At 48.7% G+C, this 15,256-nt stretch overlaps 6 protein-coding genes across 6 annotated transcripts; 1 reads left to right on the top strand and 5 right to left on the bottom strand.

Moving 5' to 3' along the window:
- Window positions 1–29: 29 nt before the first annotated feature.
- Window positions 30–1,726, bottom strand: N7447_003707 (FAD-binding oxidoreductase; the record flags this gene model as incomplete). The annotated part of the gene is made up of 4 exons (XM_057227982.1): window positions 30–273; window positions 367–1,120; window positions 1,202–1,415; window positions 1,481–1,726. The coding sequence occupies 4 exons, from the start codon at window positions 1,724–1,726 to the stop codon at window positions 30–32; spliced, it is 1,458 nt and encodes a 485-aa protein (XP_057087323.1).
- Window positions 1,727–2,611: 885 nt separating this feature from the next.
- N7447_003706 (uncharacterized protein) lies at window positions 2,612–3,079 on the bottom strand (the record flags this gene model as incomplete). The annotated part of the gene is made up of 1 exon (XM_057227981.1): window positions 2,612–3,079. The coding sequence occupies one exon, from the start codon at window positions 3,077–3,079 to the stop codon at window positions 2,612–2,614; it is 468 nt and encodes a 155-aa protein (XP_057087322.1).
- Window positions 3,080–4,064: 985 nt separating this feature from the next.
- N7447_003705 (fungal specific transcription factor domain-containing protein) lies at window positions 4,065–5,796 on the bottom strand (the record flags this gene model as incomplete). The annotated part of the gene is made up of 2 exons (XM_057227980.1): window positions 4,065–5,475; window positions 5,612–5,796. 2 exons carry the CDS (start codon window positions 5,794–5,796, stop codon window positions 4,065–4,067), a joined length of 1,596 nt encoding a protein of 531 aa, XP_057087321.1.
- A 2,230-nt stretch (window positions 5,797–8,026) lies between these two features.
- On the top strand, window positions 8,027–9,088 carry N7447_003704 (zinc-binding alcohol dehydrogenase family protein; the record flags this gene model as incomplete). Its single annotated transcript, XM_057227979.1, has 1 exon — window positions 8,027–9,088. One exon carries the CDS (start codon window positions 8,027–8,029, stop codon window positions 9,086–9,088), a length of 1,062 nt encoding a protein of 353 aa, XP_057087320.1.
- Window positions 9,089–9,781: 693 nt separating this feature from the next.
- On the bottom strand, window positions 9,782–11,750 carry N7447_003703 (MDR family MFS transporter; the record flags this gene model as incomplete). The annotated part of the gene is made up of 5 exons (XM_057227978.1): window positions 9,782–10,225; window positions 10,300–10,460; window positions 10,512–11,015; window positions 11,079–11,349; window positions 11,403–11,750. 5 exons carry the CDS (start codon window positions 11,748–11,750, stop codon window positions 9,782–9,784), a joined length of 1,728 nt encoding a protein of 575 aa, XP_057087319.1.
- A 628-nt stretch (window positions 11,751–12,378) lies between these two features.
- Window positions 12,379–14,675, bottom strand: N7447_003702 (uncharacterized protein; the record flags this gene model as incomplete). Its single annotated transcript, XM_057227977.1, has 3 exons — window positions 12,379–13,037; window positions 13,108–14,483; window positions 14,563–14,675. The coding sequence occupies 3 exons, from the start codon at window positions 14,673–14,675 to the stop codon at window positions 12,379–12,381; spliced, it is 2,148 nt and encodes a 715-aa protein (XP_057087318.1).
- Window positions 14,676–15,256: the final 581 nt, after the last annotated feature.

Here is a 15,256-nt window from a genome sequence, read left to right as displayed (position 1 = left end):
TATAACTTGTACGGTGTATGAATGTCTCTTTAGTAAAGAGACGCCCCATTTCCAAATACACGAGCGGGATCCCAGATAGATTTGAGTTTTCGAAGCTTGGGCAAGTTGGCTGCAGAATACCACGCGGCCGCGCCTTCGTCTCCATAGGCGTAGTTCAAATAGACATGAGGCGTAGAGAAACCGCTGGTAGTCTGCATGTTCGTGCGTTGTCCACTCATAAACTGATCAACCTGAGGCCTGATCGAGGCGTCAGTGTATTCTTCTTGCGTGAACCTGTAGAGAGAGAGAATGGTTAGTGGAATTAGTACAAGATAAAATACACAGCAAAGAAACTCTGCGAAACTCTGCGGAGTCAGAAACACTTACCACCACACTTGGACATCACGCCAGGGGAAGGCAGTTTCAGACGCCGGTGTCTGGAGAGTAACCTTGTTGCTGTAATACTGAAATATGGATTCTCCCTCGAAGGCAGGATTTGCCTTGTAAAAGGCCATTAGATCCGCAAAGTGAGTCTCGTAGCTTGCGACATCAGTGTGGTTGAAGCCTAATGTGTGCGCACTGACGATTTTCCCCCTGTCGCACACTCCAGCCGTCTGAGACTGGTAGTACACGTCGGGTTGGGATAGATATGCCACGGATTTGACGACCGGGCCCACGGCGGCAAACCGGTCAATGTATGGCTGCGCTTCCTCTACAGGGCCAAAGTACCAGAGCTGCAGAATTATATTCGCCGAGTTGGAAGTCCGGTCAAACCTGACGACGGCTTGGAACGACAGCTTGGCCGGCTGGTTGCCATCAAACGTCTTCATGGTCTCCCAGAGCGAACGATTAGATGGCGCCGCGTAAACAAATGTAGCTTCCGTCACGTTACCATTGTTGGTTTGGTCATGGATTCCGTAGGTTGCTTCTGTGACGATGCCAAAGTTGATGCCGGCTCCGCGAATTGCCCAGAAGAGGTCCTTGTTTTCTGTCGCCGAAGCCTTCACCAGCTGACCCTTTGAGGTTACCACACGGACAGATTTAAGCGTGTCGATCAATAGCCCGTGCATGCCCGTCATCATGCCAATGCCGGCACCGAGGGTCACGCCGATAGCACCTGGGCAGGCGGCATTGCCGGTTTCTAGACAATCGCAGGTCAGTCACTCTGTTATTTTCTCGCACATTGGGCTTTGGCGAATATCATAAAATAGACAGCACGTACGGATTTCTTTTCCAACATCGTACAATCCCTTTTCGATATCCCACAGCTTGACGCCAGCTCCAAGGGTGACCAAATTGTTGGTGGTATCGATAGTGACAGTATTAAAGCTGGCGAGGTTCACATTGATGCCGGTGAACTGGCCTTGGCCGAATTTGGGGCCATGACCGCCATTTGTTGCAATGAATGGGATATTGTTTGCCACTGAGATTTGGACCTGTTGTTTCCATAAGCTTTTCTGATACACCAGCCAGCCATGAAACACAAGGAAGCAATACTCACCACTTTCTGGAGATCTTTTTCTGTCGCAGGCTTGATTGCCCCAGACCATTGGGGAGCTTCCCAAGCCGACCACCGTGGCCCAACTACGGTGGAAAAATTGGCATCTGTTGAAGAAGCGATTTCGGTGGCGGGCGAAACCCATGGTCCATACAGCTCTTCGAGCGTATAAGCATCATGTCTAACGAAGTGGCCATAGGCTACCATGCTAGGAGCCACACTAGCCAAGGCCAAGAGATGTATCAACATAATTGGACGAGGACGAGGAGGGATAGAGGTAGAGGTACAGAGCTCTGTGCAGATAAGGATGCAACCAAGATCGAGCAGCATAAAAGCTTGATATGACCCTTATATTAGTTAATGGCCACCCCGGCACCAATCTCCGGAGAAATTGAATGTAAGTTTGATAGTAGGGCTGCCATCCTGCTGATTCTGCTCAGGTCATCCCGGCATTAAAACATAACTCCGGATGATTCAACATGCAAAAGCCACTTGGATGGGATCATGAATTATGCAAGGCACAAGTGAGCCGTGGCTGTGGAGCTAGTCTACGAGTTGCTAGGTCTGTAACGCTATTGGCGAAAGCGCATCATTGAAACACCGCCGGAGTGTAACGTACCTGATGAGCCCTAGCCGACGTGCATATCGTCCTATGAATCTGGAAAATGGGGAAATGCTGAATGAGAAGATACGTGACCTAGGTATTGGGAACGGGGCCGTGACAAGGTCATAACTGCGCATTGCTGGATAATTAACTGTCTAAGTCAGTGGACACTATTCCCATTTGATATTTCCACACAGCTCCATATCTCCACGACCCTGAGAAGGGTGGCGCTGCAGGATCCATCTAGTTAAGTATCTTTCACCGTACACTCATACTTTACTTCAATTAAACTTGCCAGAAACTTGTTTTTAACTACAGTATTCAAATGAGTAGGTTAACTCGATTTTATGAGTTAACCAACTGGCTATATAGTTTGTCGTGTTCCTTTCGCAAAAAGGTTGGAGAAAACTCTTATATAGAATATGTAGAGTAGACGGTTCATATAAAAGACAGAGAATATCATAGAACAGCCGATGTTGCAATGTTCACTTTTGCAGTTCTCCGTACCTCCCAGAAGTCTAATAGTCCCTCTAAACCGCCATGACAGATGGGTCACCATCACCCCAGACATGGTTCGCCTTCCATGTCTTGAACCTCCAGAGATCACCCACTTTGACGGCGTCGCAGTTGAAGATGGCACCAGTGGTGAACTTGTTAGGGCCTGGCTCAAACCCTTTTCCGCGCCGACAGTGCTGGGCAAGAGACGTGAAAGTCACTCGAGCCGTTGTTGGTGTGTCAATGCTGATGCGCATGTTGCTGAGGTAGTGGATAGTGTCGACCTTGATGATATTGTCCCAAACTTTGGTCTTCAAATCTTGTGCGTTGGTAACAGTTGTACCAGCAACTTCGGCATATATGTCGTCAGTCACGGCTGACCAGAAGAGCTCTTCGTCGGCGTGGTCAATAGAGGCCGTGGTGCGGTAGCAGGCATCAGCGATGGCCTCACGATCGGTCAAAGGGGGACCAGCGAGGTTAACAGGTAGTCGAGTAGCGGGCATGGCTGGCTATGAAGATTGTATATTGGGTAGACTGGGAAATGGTGTGAATAAAGGTGTGTGCATGAGTTGTCGAATATCGGCGCTCTACTTATATATTCAAGCGTCGATATTGTAGCCTGGTATAATGGTCCGGTGATGAACTTCTTGGCAGCTCAGGCGAAATCGAGAAATGCGGACATTCAATGGAATGTTTCTCGCGCAGAATGTCCGCGGGAAATATACAGTCCGGTAAATCCCACGAGCATGGGGTAGCAAGAGTTTGTCTACACTCCCCGTGTCCGCGGCCAAAATGGCCATAGTTGACCACTTTAGACCCCTAGTTTCACTCCAAAAGAAAATTACAAATTCTAATTTGAACATTTATTGTAGGAAACAAATGGTAAAGGTACTCCCTAGAAGCTAGATACTAATAATAATAAATTTTGTGGTAAAATTAAAAGTTAGTTCGTCTACATAGACGCTCTATAAGAATATGTAGTCTATATATGTTTACACATAATTTCATGAAGAAAATAGCAAATTTCAGTTTAAAAGGTATGAAATCTAGGATGTAGGCAAAATCTTGCTACTCCATCCACAGGCCAATGCGAGTCTAACCCTGTGAAAGATGTCAGCTTGATTATGGCCGAGCAGTCTATTGCGGGATCAGTTCGAGTTTCTTCATCTACATGGTAAATAAGTAGGTGTTATAAAAATATCTAAATAGAGTAACTCCTAGCAATTATATACTTTTGGTATCCCCATGGAAGGTGGTATGGATGGTTCTACTTATACAAAGAGGACTGATAACCCAGGCTAAGCATAACGATCTCCCAGTTCATTCTATATCTAGTTATGCATGACTTGAAATTGAGAAATCAAACATCAGAGATAAAGACAATGTATCACAAAAGACATCACTATATTAAAGGTAAAAAAGCTCGTCACAGTCCGGATCCTGACCCTGGCACTAAAAGTTGGAACCAGGAACCATTCAGAGGCCAAGTCATATCATGCTCATTGTGTTGATACTCCTGTCGCCGGTACACCATGTACTATATTCAGCCTCGAGCGTGCTGAGATGGTCTTGTGCTAGGTTGTTCACGCAGCCTAAATGTCGAAGCACGAAAAGCAAGCTCTCCACCTCTCCGTCATTGCCGCTCATACTGCTGCTCCTTGAATTTCCCGAGCCCCTGGCAATATTGGTAGACTGTGCACGTCGGATAAAGAACTCAGTAGCAGAAGCAAGCGGGTCGGCTATAAACGGGTGCACGCTGAAGCAACCCAGTGACCTAGCTGACTCGGCAAGGCGCATTATTTCGATCGCTGCCCGCTCAGCTCGCCACTTGTATGAGCTAGCGAAAAGCTGGCGGTCATCAGCTTGTTGTTGCTGGTGCTGCAAGAGCGCAGTTTCGAGAGTGCTGCTAAGATAGATGACCGACTTCTGGGCCAGCATGTGAGTGAAGAGCACCATGGGGTTGCGATTAATTGTCTTAAGAGATGGGCTTTGCGCGAGAATCTGAGCACGTTTCTCTACAGCCAATGTTAATTGGTCGTGCCTCGCCCAAAATTCTTGTGCTGCTGTCCCTGTGCTTAGCATCGACATTCGTCGATGTGTCATGCACCGACCATGCAGTGCCGCCAGCACAACACATTCTGCAAATGGAGAAAGAGGAATCAGTGTGGACGCATGAAAATTGGTGCTGCCACTCATGGCCAGCGCTTCGGATAGGAAGCACACCTGGGTGGGCTCGTTATTCTGAAAGCTTGCCTCCGAGGAGGGGAGACGCGTGCGGACTGCGTCCTCCTGCAGTGTCAAGGGCCACTCGTTGCGTGAGCAGAGAAAGCGATCAAAGCTAAAGGCGAGCCAGAAAGTTCGTCTCTTCTCTTCAGCTACCGCATATGCAAGATTTTCCTCGGTCTGGTCATCGTCAGGGCCAGCGGGATTATTGGACATATCTTCAACGTTGCTGCCCTCATCGACATCGTAGAGGCGTGCTAGCTGCACGAGTCGGAATGCACGTCCCGCCGTAACCATGGCTTGGTGCTCATCAACGCGTAAAAGGTCATAGTGTGCCAGGAGAAGCCAGGCTTGAATAATCTCGATGGGAATCTTGTCATTGACACTACAGGGTGTAGGACAGGGGTTGTTGGTTGATGTAAGCCACGACATGTCAGAACTACCACTTGTAGCTAACGTTCGCATGCACTGGAATTCTAGTAATTGGCACGTCTCTTGGTAAAGGGCGCCACCAAGGCTGTGATATTGTGTCGACATTGCTGCTGCCACAGTATGCATGGCGGACCGGAGACAGCTTCGAGCAAGAGATGGCTTCTCCTGACCTGCCCAGCTAAAGTACCGTCGGCGATGTATCATGGGTAGGACGTCATGGAGACGGTCAAAATATAGTTGATTTCTGAAGATAACCGAAAAAGGTCAGCCAGAACTCATTCTTCATTCTTGTCACGCGATAACACGAAGCCCCAATGACATGCGAGTACACGGGAGATATGTTTAAAGGAAAAGTAAAAGGGATGTAAGGATTTACGGACAAGTCAGCTAAGACGAGATTCGTCATTTTGAAGCCGCCGAGGACCCGGTCAGCACTGGCGGGCTCGAGATCGAACTGTAACATATTTCCCATGTCTGCCAGCATCCCGCCATCTAATTCAATACCTTGCCAGTCCATTAAAGCAGAAAGGTCGGTATTTTGTTCCGCAACCAGAAATGTGGGCATTGTTGCAATTGAAGTTGCGTCTACAGTCATTGGTGCATCGTTCGACTTGGAGATAGGAAAAATGATTGATGATGCTGCCGACCTCGCAGGTGTTATGGTTTGAAGCGTTGATTCGTTCAATGAGTGGGAGTTAATGTGATCGTCGAGCGGAACAGGGATGCTTGGAGTGGTACTACCAGTAGTACTACCACTCCTATGACCTTCTGCCATTGATGCAGCCTTCGACACAACACTGGGGTCGTTGCCCCCCAATTGCTTGCCCAATTGCCATTCGAGTTCCGCTAAAACCAACTTGTATTAGTATCTTATGATATCAGTCTGCCGGTGTTTACTATGAGCTAAACCGGGAAAGAGGGAAATACAGGCAACTCACCAATTCGTACTCGCATTTCATCGAGCTGACCCTTTTTGGGACCCCTCTGTGGTCTTTGGTCAATTACCACACATGCGACTCCCAATTCTGCACAAAGACCGCATTGTGGGCGGACGCGGTTACATCTCGCTTTTCGTTTCCGACAGGTTTCGCACGCAAACCCGGCTTGTTGCCGGAAGCCTCTCGAATTCATGACAGATCGATTCAAAACAGATACGAAGTGGGTGTGATCGGCATATATAAGCTTTTTAACCGTCGGCTGCCAATTACCGCAGCACCAATAGCCTGAATCTGGATCTGGATCTGGATTAGGATCTGGATCTAAATCTGATTGTCAAAGAGAAATCCGACGTTTCCTTTGCTTTTCTGTGCAGAATTGGTTAGATAAACGAGATTGTTTGGGGTATTTGTTGCCTTTTCTACCTACTATGCATTGCTGCAGCACTTATTAGTGCTTATATCTGCAAGGTATTTCATATCCAATCAATTGCAAAGGCAATGGCATGCAACTTTCGACAGGGGTTGCAGAATAATTACTGCTCTTTCGGGGGCCAAAAGCTATCTAGGTACAGAACAAGCGATCGTAAATACAGAAGCTGCACCAGATCCTCAGCTGAACTTGTCAAACTCAAGTGGTTTCGCCACATGGGTAAGTCGCGGTAAGTGCATACCCCAATGAATTGGAAGACAGAGCGAGTAACTCACTCGCAAGCCAGCCAGTGTATGCGCTCCATCGCCAGTTCTGAGAATCTGTCTCAACCCAACGACGAAGCTAGGAAGCCTTTACCTGCACTGTATAGTAGTTTTACCTGCACTGTATAGTAGTCGCATCCTTCGAAATGCGAAGCGTTCTTGGCACTTGGCTGCATCACACCATTTCGTCTCAAATTCTCCGAGACGTCCTTTCTGAGTCCACAAGGTCGAGATGTAACATTCCTTTATGCCGGCTGCGGCTAGTTCCGACCTCAACAATCGTATCAATGCTAGTGTGGCTGAAAAGAATAGTCTGTTTCTGTCATCTCCGAGGAAAGCGCGAGTACAAACCGATGTTCTGGCCAGGTTATGTCAAAGCGCACGGAACGCAATCTGTTTTGCTTCAAAAGTTAGAAGAAAATCAGCAGCCACCAAACACCTCTCGGGTCACATCCGCAGCCGTAACCGCTTGCAACTGTTCGCTTTGCCATCTCATTGGGTCGATTCCTATCTCTTAATCATGTCTTTACGAACTGCAGATTATACTGAAGGCATCGAACTTGAACGTTAGATTTCTTCGTAAGACTGTATGCCTCGGGTGACAATCGCCCGGGTCTGAAGACGTGACTGTGGTCAACCTGTGTTGAACAAAACATCGACCGAAATAGATAAAAAAAAAGATTAGCTTAAAATTTCCAAATCTCCACAAGTAAGCTGACATTTTACCTAGATAGCTCCCTTAGAGGGGAAAACACGACCGGATTCTCAGAATCCGGTCCGATCCTCGTCTGAATAGACTCAACGAGGGAATCAACCGGTATTCATATCCCTGCGCCGATTGTTGTCAATATTTTTCACGGTGTTATCTGGAACTAAAGCCATTAATTCCGTGATTTCACCGTTGTGCCATCAAGGAGTCCTAAATGATTGACTATCCTAACTCCGTCTGCAACGCATGGTGCTCCGGCGCCAAGGCGTTTAATAATTCCCGCATATACATATAACCAATGCTATGTGGGAAAAGGAACATGTATCGCCAGCATCTGCAATTCTAAATTGGTCAAAGTCAAGCTACACGACTTCCTTGTTCGTTTTATAATAAACCCCAATTGCTATCCCTTTTGCTCATACTCCACGCAGTCACCATCTATACAAACTTCAACAATGACCCAGACTCCAGAGAACAAGGCCGCATGGCTCTCCGGTTCCAAAGTCACGCCTCTTGAGATCGGTCCGGCGCCATACACAGCACCTGGGCCTCATCAGATCGTCGTGAAGAATAGTGCAGTAGGCATCAATCAGGTCGATTGGGCCAAGCAGCTGCTCGGCGAAGGCTTGCTGGGCCATATCAGCTATCCTTTCATTCTGGGCGAGGATGTGGCCGGCACCGTTGTGGAGGTGGGCGAGGGCGTAGAGCGCTTTAGTGTCGGTGACCGCGTTGTGGCTGCAGCTGCAGCTATTTCCCTCAACTCCCCCCTCGAGGGTGGTTTCCAGCTGTACACCGTCGTCCGTGACTGGCTGGCCGCACCGCTGCCAGATAGCATCACCTTTGAGCAGGCCAGCGTGATCCCCCTGGCCATCTTCACCGCCTCTCATGGCCTGTTTGACACGGAATACCTGGGCCTTGACTTGCCCACCGTGCCCGCCCTCCAATCCAGCAGTGAGAAGGGCGCTGTCATTATCACCGGTGGCTCATCCGCTGTTGGCAGCACTGCAATCCAGCTGGCCGTGTCCGCCGGCTACGAGGTTGTGACGACAGCTTCGCCTAAGAACTTCGACTATGTCAAGAAGCTCGGTGCAACCCACGTGTTTGACTACAAGAGTGAGACTGTGGTCGACGACATCAGTGCTGTTGTCAAGGGACTCCCCCTTGCCGGCGGTTACTCCATTGGCGATGGCTCCATCGACCTGCTGGCTGCCGTCTTGGTGAAGCACGAAGGCCCCTCTACCAAGAAAGTCATTGCTCTCGCTGGCGGCCAGCCCGGTGGTAGCAGCCTTGACCCGAGTGTCGCGGTCAAGTTCATCCTGCTCGGCCCGGACGCGGCCGGCCCCGACTCTGTTACAGGCGAAGTATACAAGAACTACCTCCCGGAGGCACTCGCCAATGGGCAGTTTGTGCCATCCCCCGAGGCGATTGTGGTGGGCAAGGGACTGGAAAAGATCCAGGTGGCCTTTGGGGCTCACATGCAGGGTGTTTCGGCAAAGAAGATTGTTGTGTCACTATAAAAACTAGAGATTTATGTATGTTTGGCGGCCAGCCTGCTCAGCCTAGTTCAGGCTAGCGGTTATAGACCTAGCTATCTACCCATATTTTAGTTTTTGATCTGCGCACTCTCATGATCTAGTTGAATCCGCCACAGTCCGATGTTCAACTTGTAATCTCTCACTAAATCTATTTGACAACCTAATTTAACTTATAACTGTGGACTATATATTCTTTACATTCTTCTTTGTAGCATGTCTCTCTCGTAATTATTGAAGGTTACTTAATTAGAGAAAGGCACCCGAAACTTCGCCACCGTTCTGCTGCCCAGAATAAAATGTAATTATCCAGACTTTGAGGATTGAAAGGTCAATGGAAAGAATTCTAACAAAGGACCTTGTATGATTTTTGTATCTGTCTTTGAATATATTAAAATTAAAAACTCCTAAGAAAATGGTGCTGAAACTCGCGACCTTGTTGGCGATTTTTGTCACCACATGCACAACAATAGCACTCCTCTAGGTAACATTCTACCACCAACGTCTACCAAAAGCATAATCTAGAGATCTAGCCATCCTCACGATATCAAGGCTAAACTAAGCAATCAAAACAACAAAAGAAAAATACCGAATCATCCACTAACTAGCCAATGCAAAAGAGCTATATGACCTGCCCACACAATTAATGAAACCTTCATCCATGTTCCATATTCCATCTTAGGCCGTGATTGGCGTCTCGGTGGAGTCTACATCTTCGGTCTTCGATGCGGTCAGAGCATCTTCCTGAATGGCCTGCAGTTTCTTCACCTTCCGGATATCAACCCAGCCCAAGCCCCATCCAAAGGCAAATGTGGCTATGCTGACTCCGATACCGAGATACATGACATGGTTTATTGCCTTGGTATAGCACTCGAGCGCAAGCGCGAGCTTATCGCCCGAAACAAGGTTTCGGATTGAATTGAGTCCGGTACTGATGAGGACGTCTGGGTTGACGCCAATCTCAGTGATGTGCTTCTGGAGCTCTGCGCGTAGGCCATTGGTGAAGATGGAATTGGCAACAATGAGGAAGACGGCACCGCCCATGTTTTGACAGAAGATGATGATAGCCGTGGCAACGGGGATTTGTGGAGGGGGGACAAGATTTTGGATGGCAATGTAGGGCTTCAGATAAAACCAAAGTTAGCAAAGTCCAATCACGAAGGTAGAGGAGATAGGATATTGAGAAGTAAGCTCACCGCCGAGGTCATTGCACCACTACCAACACCATATAGGACCTGGTATCCAAGCCATTTTGAGGACGCAGTCGTGGGCTTAATGAGAGACATCAGACCATAGCCAATGGCGGTCATGGAGCTTCCTCCCAGGTTCCAGGGTAGGTAATATCCCAAGATCTCGGCTGCGAAACGTTAGTTTGACGGTTTGCAAAATAGACAGGGTGGTAACGAACTCATCATTCCCGATAGCATAGTGAAAAAGACCAAGCATAGAGTCGCTGGCAGCATATGCACACCACTCATGATAGGACTGTTGTGGAGCACAGTTTGGAAGTAAATAGCGAGGTAGTACTCGGCCACCAAAATGGCACCGAGAAGGAAGAACAAGTTACCCGCAGCAGACCACACAATGCGCTTTTTAATCATGGCAAACGGTAACATCGCACCGTCTCCTTGGCGGTATTCCCAGAAAAGGAAGAGGATGAAGGTGACACCGGCACCAACCAAAAGGCCGATAACAACGGAGCTACCCCACGGGTGTACGGTACCACCGTATTGCAAAGCAAGCAAGAACATTACGGCAGCGGGGCTGATGAGCATGAAGCCTGGAAGATCCAGAGACTTGACGGCTGTTTTGAGGACTTGTCTGGGGGGGAGCTTGGGGGTTGGCTCGGGGATCTTGAATAGGAACAGCAGAATGGCGAGAGCGCCGCCAATGGGAAGGTTGATGTAAAAGCCTATTAGAACAAGAAAAGCATTAGCAAATGACGATTAGGGAGCTCAGTGAGGAGACCACTTACACCAACGCCATGTAACATTCTGGGTAAATGCACCGCCAAGGATGGGACCCAGGGCAATACCGAGCTGGCCGATGCCCATGTTCATGCCCAGGAACTGGGCTTGTTTTCTGCGCGGCAGTATAACAGAGATGATTGTCATGGCGCCGTTTCCAATTCCCGACGAGCCAGCACCGGCAATAGCTCTGCCAACAATGAACATGGGCGACGAGACGGCGGCTCCACAGATGACGGATCCAAGCTCGAAGATGAAGAAGAACACGAGAAACGACCACTGTTTCCAATTTAGAATGTGCTCTTCAACATAGGAGACCACAGAATGCGAACCTTGACGTTAAAGTGGGTATAGATCTTGCCAGTGAGTGGCTGGAGGGCAGAGCTTCCGAGCTGATATGCGCCACCATACCAACCAACGTCGACCAGAGAGTTGAATCGCTGTGTGATAGCGGGTGTTGCAGTCGAAACGACACACATATCGAGGAAGACGAGAAAGTAAGCGATTGTAACAGGACCTAGGATAGACCATAAGGCTATGCCGCTAGGGAAGTGGCTCTCATCTTCTGCGTCCTCATCCTTGGAGGGGACGCTATCGGAGCCATACTTCTCAACATCACCAGTCTCGTCCGATAGTACCATTTCCGTGGAAACTGGTTTGTCGGAATCAGTCATGGTCATGGTTATGGCAATGGAGCTGACTCTTGCTCTCTCTGCCAACAATTTTGTTAATGGGAGGAAAGACGATTAGCTTAGCGTGCAGTCGTAAGTTATATAAGTTATATAGCACAATTGATCAAATTATGGTAAAAGTGGATCAAGAGCTTAGGACAGGGACCGGAATCTTTCTGTCCTTGTGAGTGAAGCCATTTAGGGCTAGTAGCTGCAAGCTGGAACCGGAATATGAAATCCGGTCCATAATCCTGCCCCTGTCGACGGACTATAATGCTATGTCCGGCTTAAACTGGAGCATATCATATTTATGATCAATGGAATTGGAAGATTACAGTACTTGGTTACTTAACTAGCTGCATGCTTCGTAACAGCTCAAAGGTTTTACAGGCAATTTTAGCTCAGAACGGTAATTATCTGTTAATTGTTGGAAAGCTCAATTTTATAGTAAATCTGAAATATGAGTTATGCGCATACAATCGTCCATTAACGATAATATTGTGTTATATTCAAGACTGCATATGACTATCTCATGATATTGCGGAGGCCATAAAATGTAATGTATTTCATTGTATACGTGTAATAGTGGTTCGTGAGGAGTATATACCTGTATTAGCATCACAAGTATGTCAATCTTCTATATAGTAGATATCGTCTGATCTTCATAGTCAACAAAAAACTCCTCTAGCCATAACGTGGGACTCATCAAGTATCCTGCCTGTTGGCTACGTGCCAGGGCATCTGCATCTACTTGAGTAGTCGCAACTGTACCCCTATCCATATTATTCGCTCTGATCGGTGCTCTGTCTGCTGCTTCTTTTGCTCTATATGCCTCTTCTTGTTGGTTCAGGAGTCCTCTACCGTGATATGACGACTGGAACATGCGTAGGCCGCGGGCTAATTGCATGAATACACCCTCGGCTAACGCTGGCTGCCGACTAGATTCAGCAGCAGCAGCAAGCCCCAGCTTGTCTGCTGTGCATGATAGCAGGGCGGGTAGGTCGACGAGCTTTCGCACAGTGTCTGGATCCCAGCCAGGCTCCCGGAGCGTGCTAAGTTGGTGCAGCTTGGCCAGAGACCGTACCAGCTGGGCCCACTGGATGAAAGAAATACCAAGGAGTCCAGACGGCGAGAGGGTCAAAAATGTTGATGTGCACGACTTGATCGCCAGTGCTGACTGCCAAAAGCAGGAGGTGCGAGTAGGTCCACATATTGGCGGCGGCGGGCGAGTAGAGTCCTGGATGTGGATGGCATCGATAATGCACATCTCTGTGTAGTATGTCTGGGCTAGTAACACTATATATTAGTTAGCAATCACTACCTAGTACTGTTCTCAATGAAAACCTGGGTTGAGCCAGACACCTACCAAAGTTATGTTGGAATGCCGGAGGGACAACCGCCCTCAGCTCTTGTAGCTGCCCCATCAGCTCCTTGATGTACGAGAGAGTTGGAGGTGGAAGAGTATCCTGTGGGGGATGGTCGGGGAGTTGGGCTCGCTCCCGAACCTGGGCGGCTTTCGTGGCGAGCAGCTGTAGGCGGACCTGAATAGCCAAGGCAGCATCAGACGGACATTCAGACGGACATTCTGCGCTAACACTATGGCCGCTGACGGTAATGGCAGCAAGGCCCTCGTCCATGTGGGGTATCCATCGCGGCGCATCAACATGGGAGAAGTAGGCTGAGACGGCCGACCCAAGCACAAAGCAGCCTAGAATGGCTCGCTGGCGCTCGAGGTAGAGCTGGGTATTAGTCATCCCAGCACCCTCCGTTGTCGGTGTTTTTATTGCCCTCGTTGCTGATGTGTTGCGATAGACATTGTCAAAACCGCCTTTTGGTTCGAGGTGATTTATTGTGCGCGATATTCCTGGTACGGCTTCATCCAGGAAACGCAATTCCCCGGCCAACGATATGGCCATCGCCATAAGTCGAGACATACTGTTACGACTGTGCAGGTGCTCCCAGCCCCACGCAATGTAGACGAGGAGGCCTAGCAGCAGATCGACTGTTTGCTGCTGTGGTTGTTCCTGGTTCTGCTGCGGGAACCGTTGAAGAAACGCCGTCTCGTAGAGCACACGTTTCAGCTCGAGGGAGCTTGCCATCTTATCCTTAACCGATACCGATGTCACGCAAGTAATGGCGCGAAACAGGAACGGCCGGTCTAGCCTCAATTTCTCGGCTGTGGAGCAGGCAGGCAAATGAACAAACGGGAAGTGATGTAGCATACGCGAGCAGAAGATGTCAAGAGACATCGATCCAGAGGATGGAGGTACAGAGGATGGAGATACAGCGGGCGACATAAACACACCCGACACGGTCGAGGACGGAGGGGTGTGAACATGGATGTCGCTGGCGCCAGGCCCGTTCGCATTGTCCATCCCCCACCAAGAAGCAGAGCCACCGACAGCGTCGGTATCGGTATTGTCGTCAAAAGCAGAGCGTGAGTCTCCCACATTGCTCCCTTCGGTCCGTTCGGTCCGTTCTGCGACCATGTCTGGGTATGGAACGATGGGAGGGGGTGGCTGTTGTTGCTGTTGGTGTTGTTGCGGCGGTGATTGCTGCTGCTGCTGCTGCGACCATACATCCACTCTGTCGCCCTGGACACTGTCCGTCTGGAGCATAGAAACTAGCTGGCCGATTGTGCCCTCGAGTTTGGCGATACGGGCGTCCGATGAGTTTTGCTTTTTATCGCTGCGACGACGTAGCGCATCAGCGGGGTGGCATGGGCGCTTGAGACGGTGACACCTATATAAGGTATCGGTGAGTGTCCAGAGGTTAGGGCTCGCAAGCACAAAATAGCCACCAAAGCGCAGCGCAGACTGACCTTTCACATCCATTGCCATCGGAACGAGGAATACACTTGCATTTTGTTTTGAAGCAGCTTAAACACGCTTGCCCATAGGGCGCTGATCGACCAGCCATTCTCTCTACGGCCATTCCTTGGAATCAGTGAGAGTGATGCAGCTCTATACGGCGACAGAGGATAGGGGTTGAGAATGTCCAGAGTAAAAGATAGATGTAAGATACGCATCCAGCCCTGGTGTCAGACAAAGGATGTCAACGGTACCTTGTACAGGATCAAAACAGCCCACTTTTATTCTCCACTGTATTTCCCAAAGCCGTTACCAAATCCGATTATTGTCGATCAATAATTACTTAAATTCTTGATGTTCAAAGCTTGGAAGCAATGTATATATCCACTTCAGGGTAAACATTTGAGCCAATAGATACACGCTTTTACGAAAAGTACAGATTATTACGGGAAAATTCACCGTAACAACGTAATTTAATCACGCACTAGTTTATGGGCTTTATTTGCTTTATCTCGTTGGGTTCAAGTTGACGGCATTAACCGGGGTTTAGGTGCTTTGTCAGGTTTGCATGATTTGCAGGAGTGGGGCTTACTGTAGTGTACCACGGGTCATCTCCCCACTTCTTTCCTTCTTTCCAAGGTTCTCTTGAGATTCTAGCCATTTTAAATTGACTGCACTCTTTGACAAAGAACTGGCACTTAAAAA

Source organism: Penicillium robsamsonii (genome assembly GCF_028829455.1).
Source record: "Penicillium robsamsonii strain IBT 29466 chromosome Unknown utg000002l_segment0_segment0, whole genome shotgun sequence".
Lineage (NCBI taxonomy): Eukaryota > Fungi > Ascomycota > Eurotiomycetes > Eurotiales > Aspergillaceae > Penicillium > Penicillium robsamsonii.
Note: the sequence above shows the minus strand (reverse complement) of the source record. Positions and strands in the feature narration are given on the sequence as shown.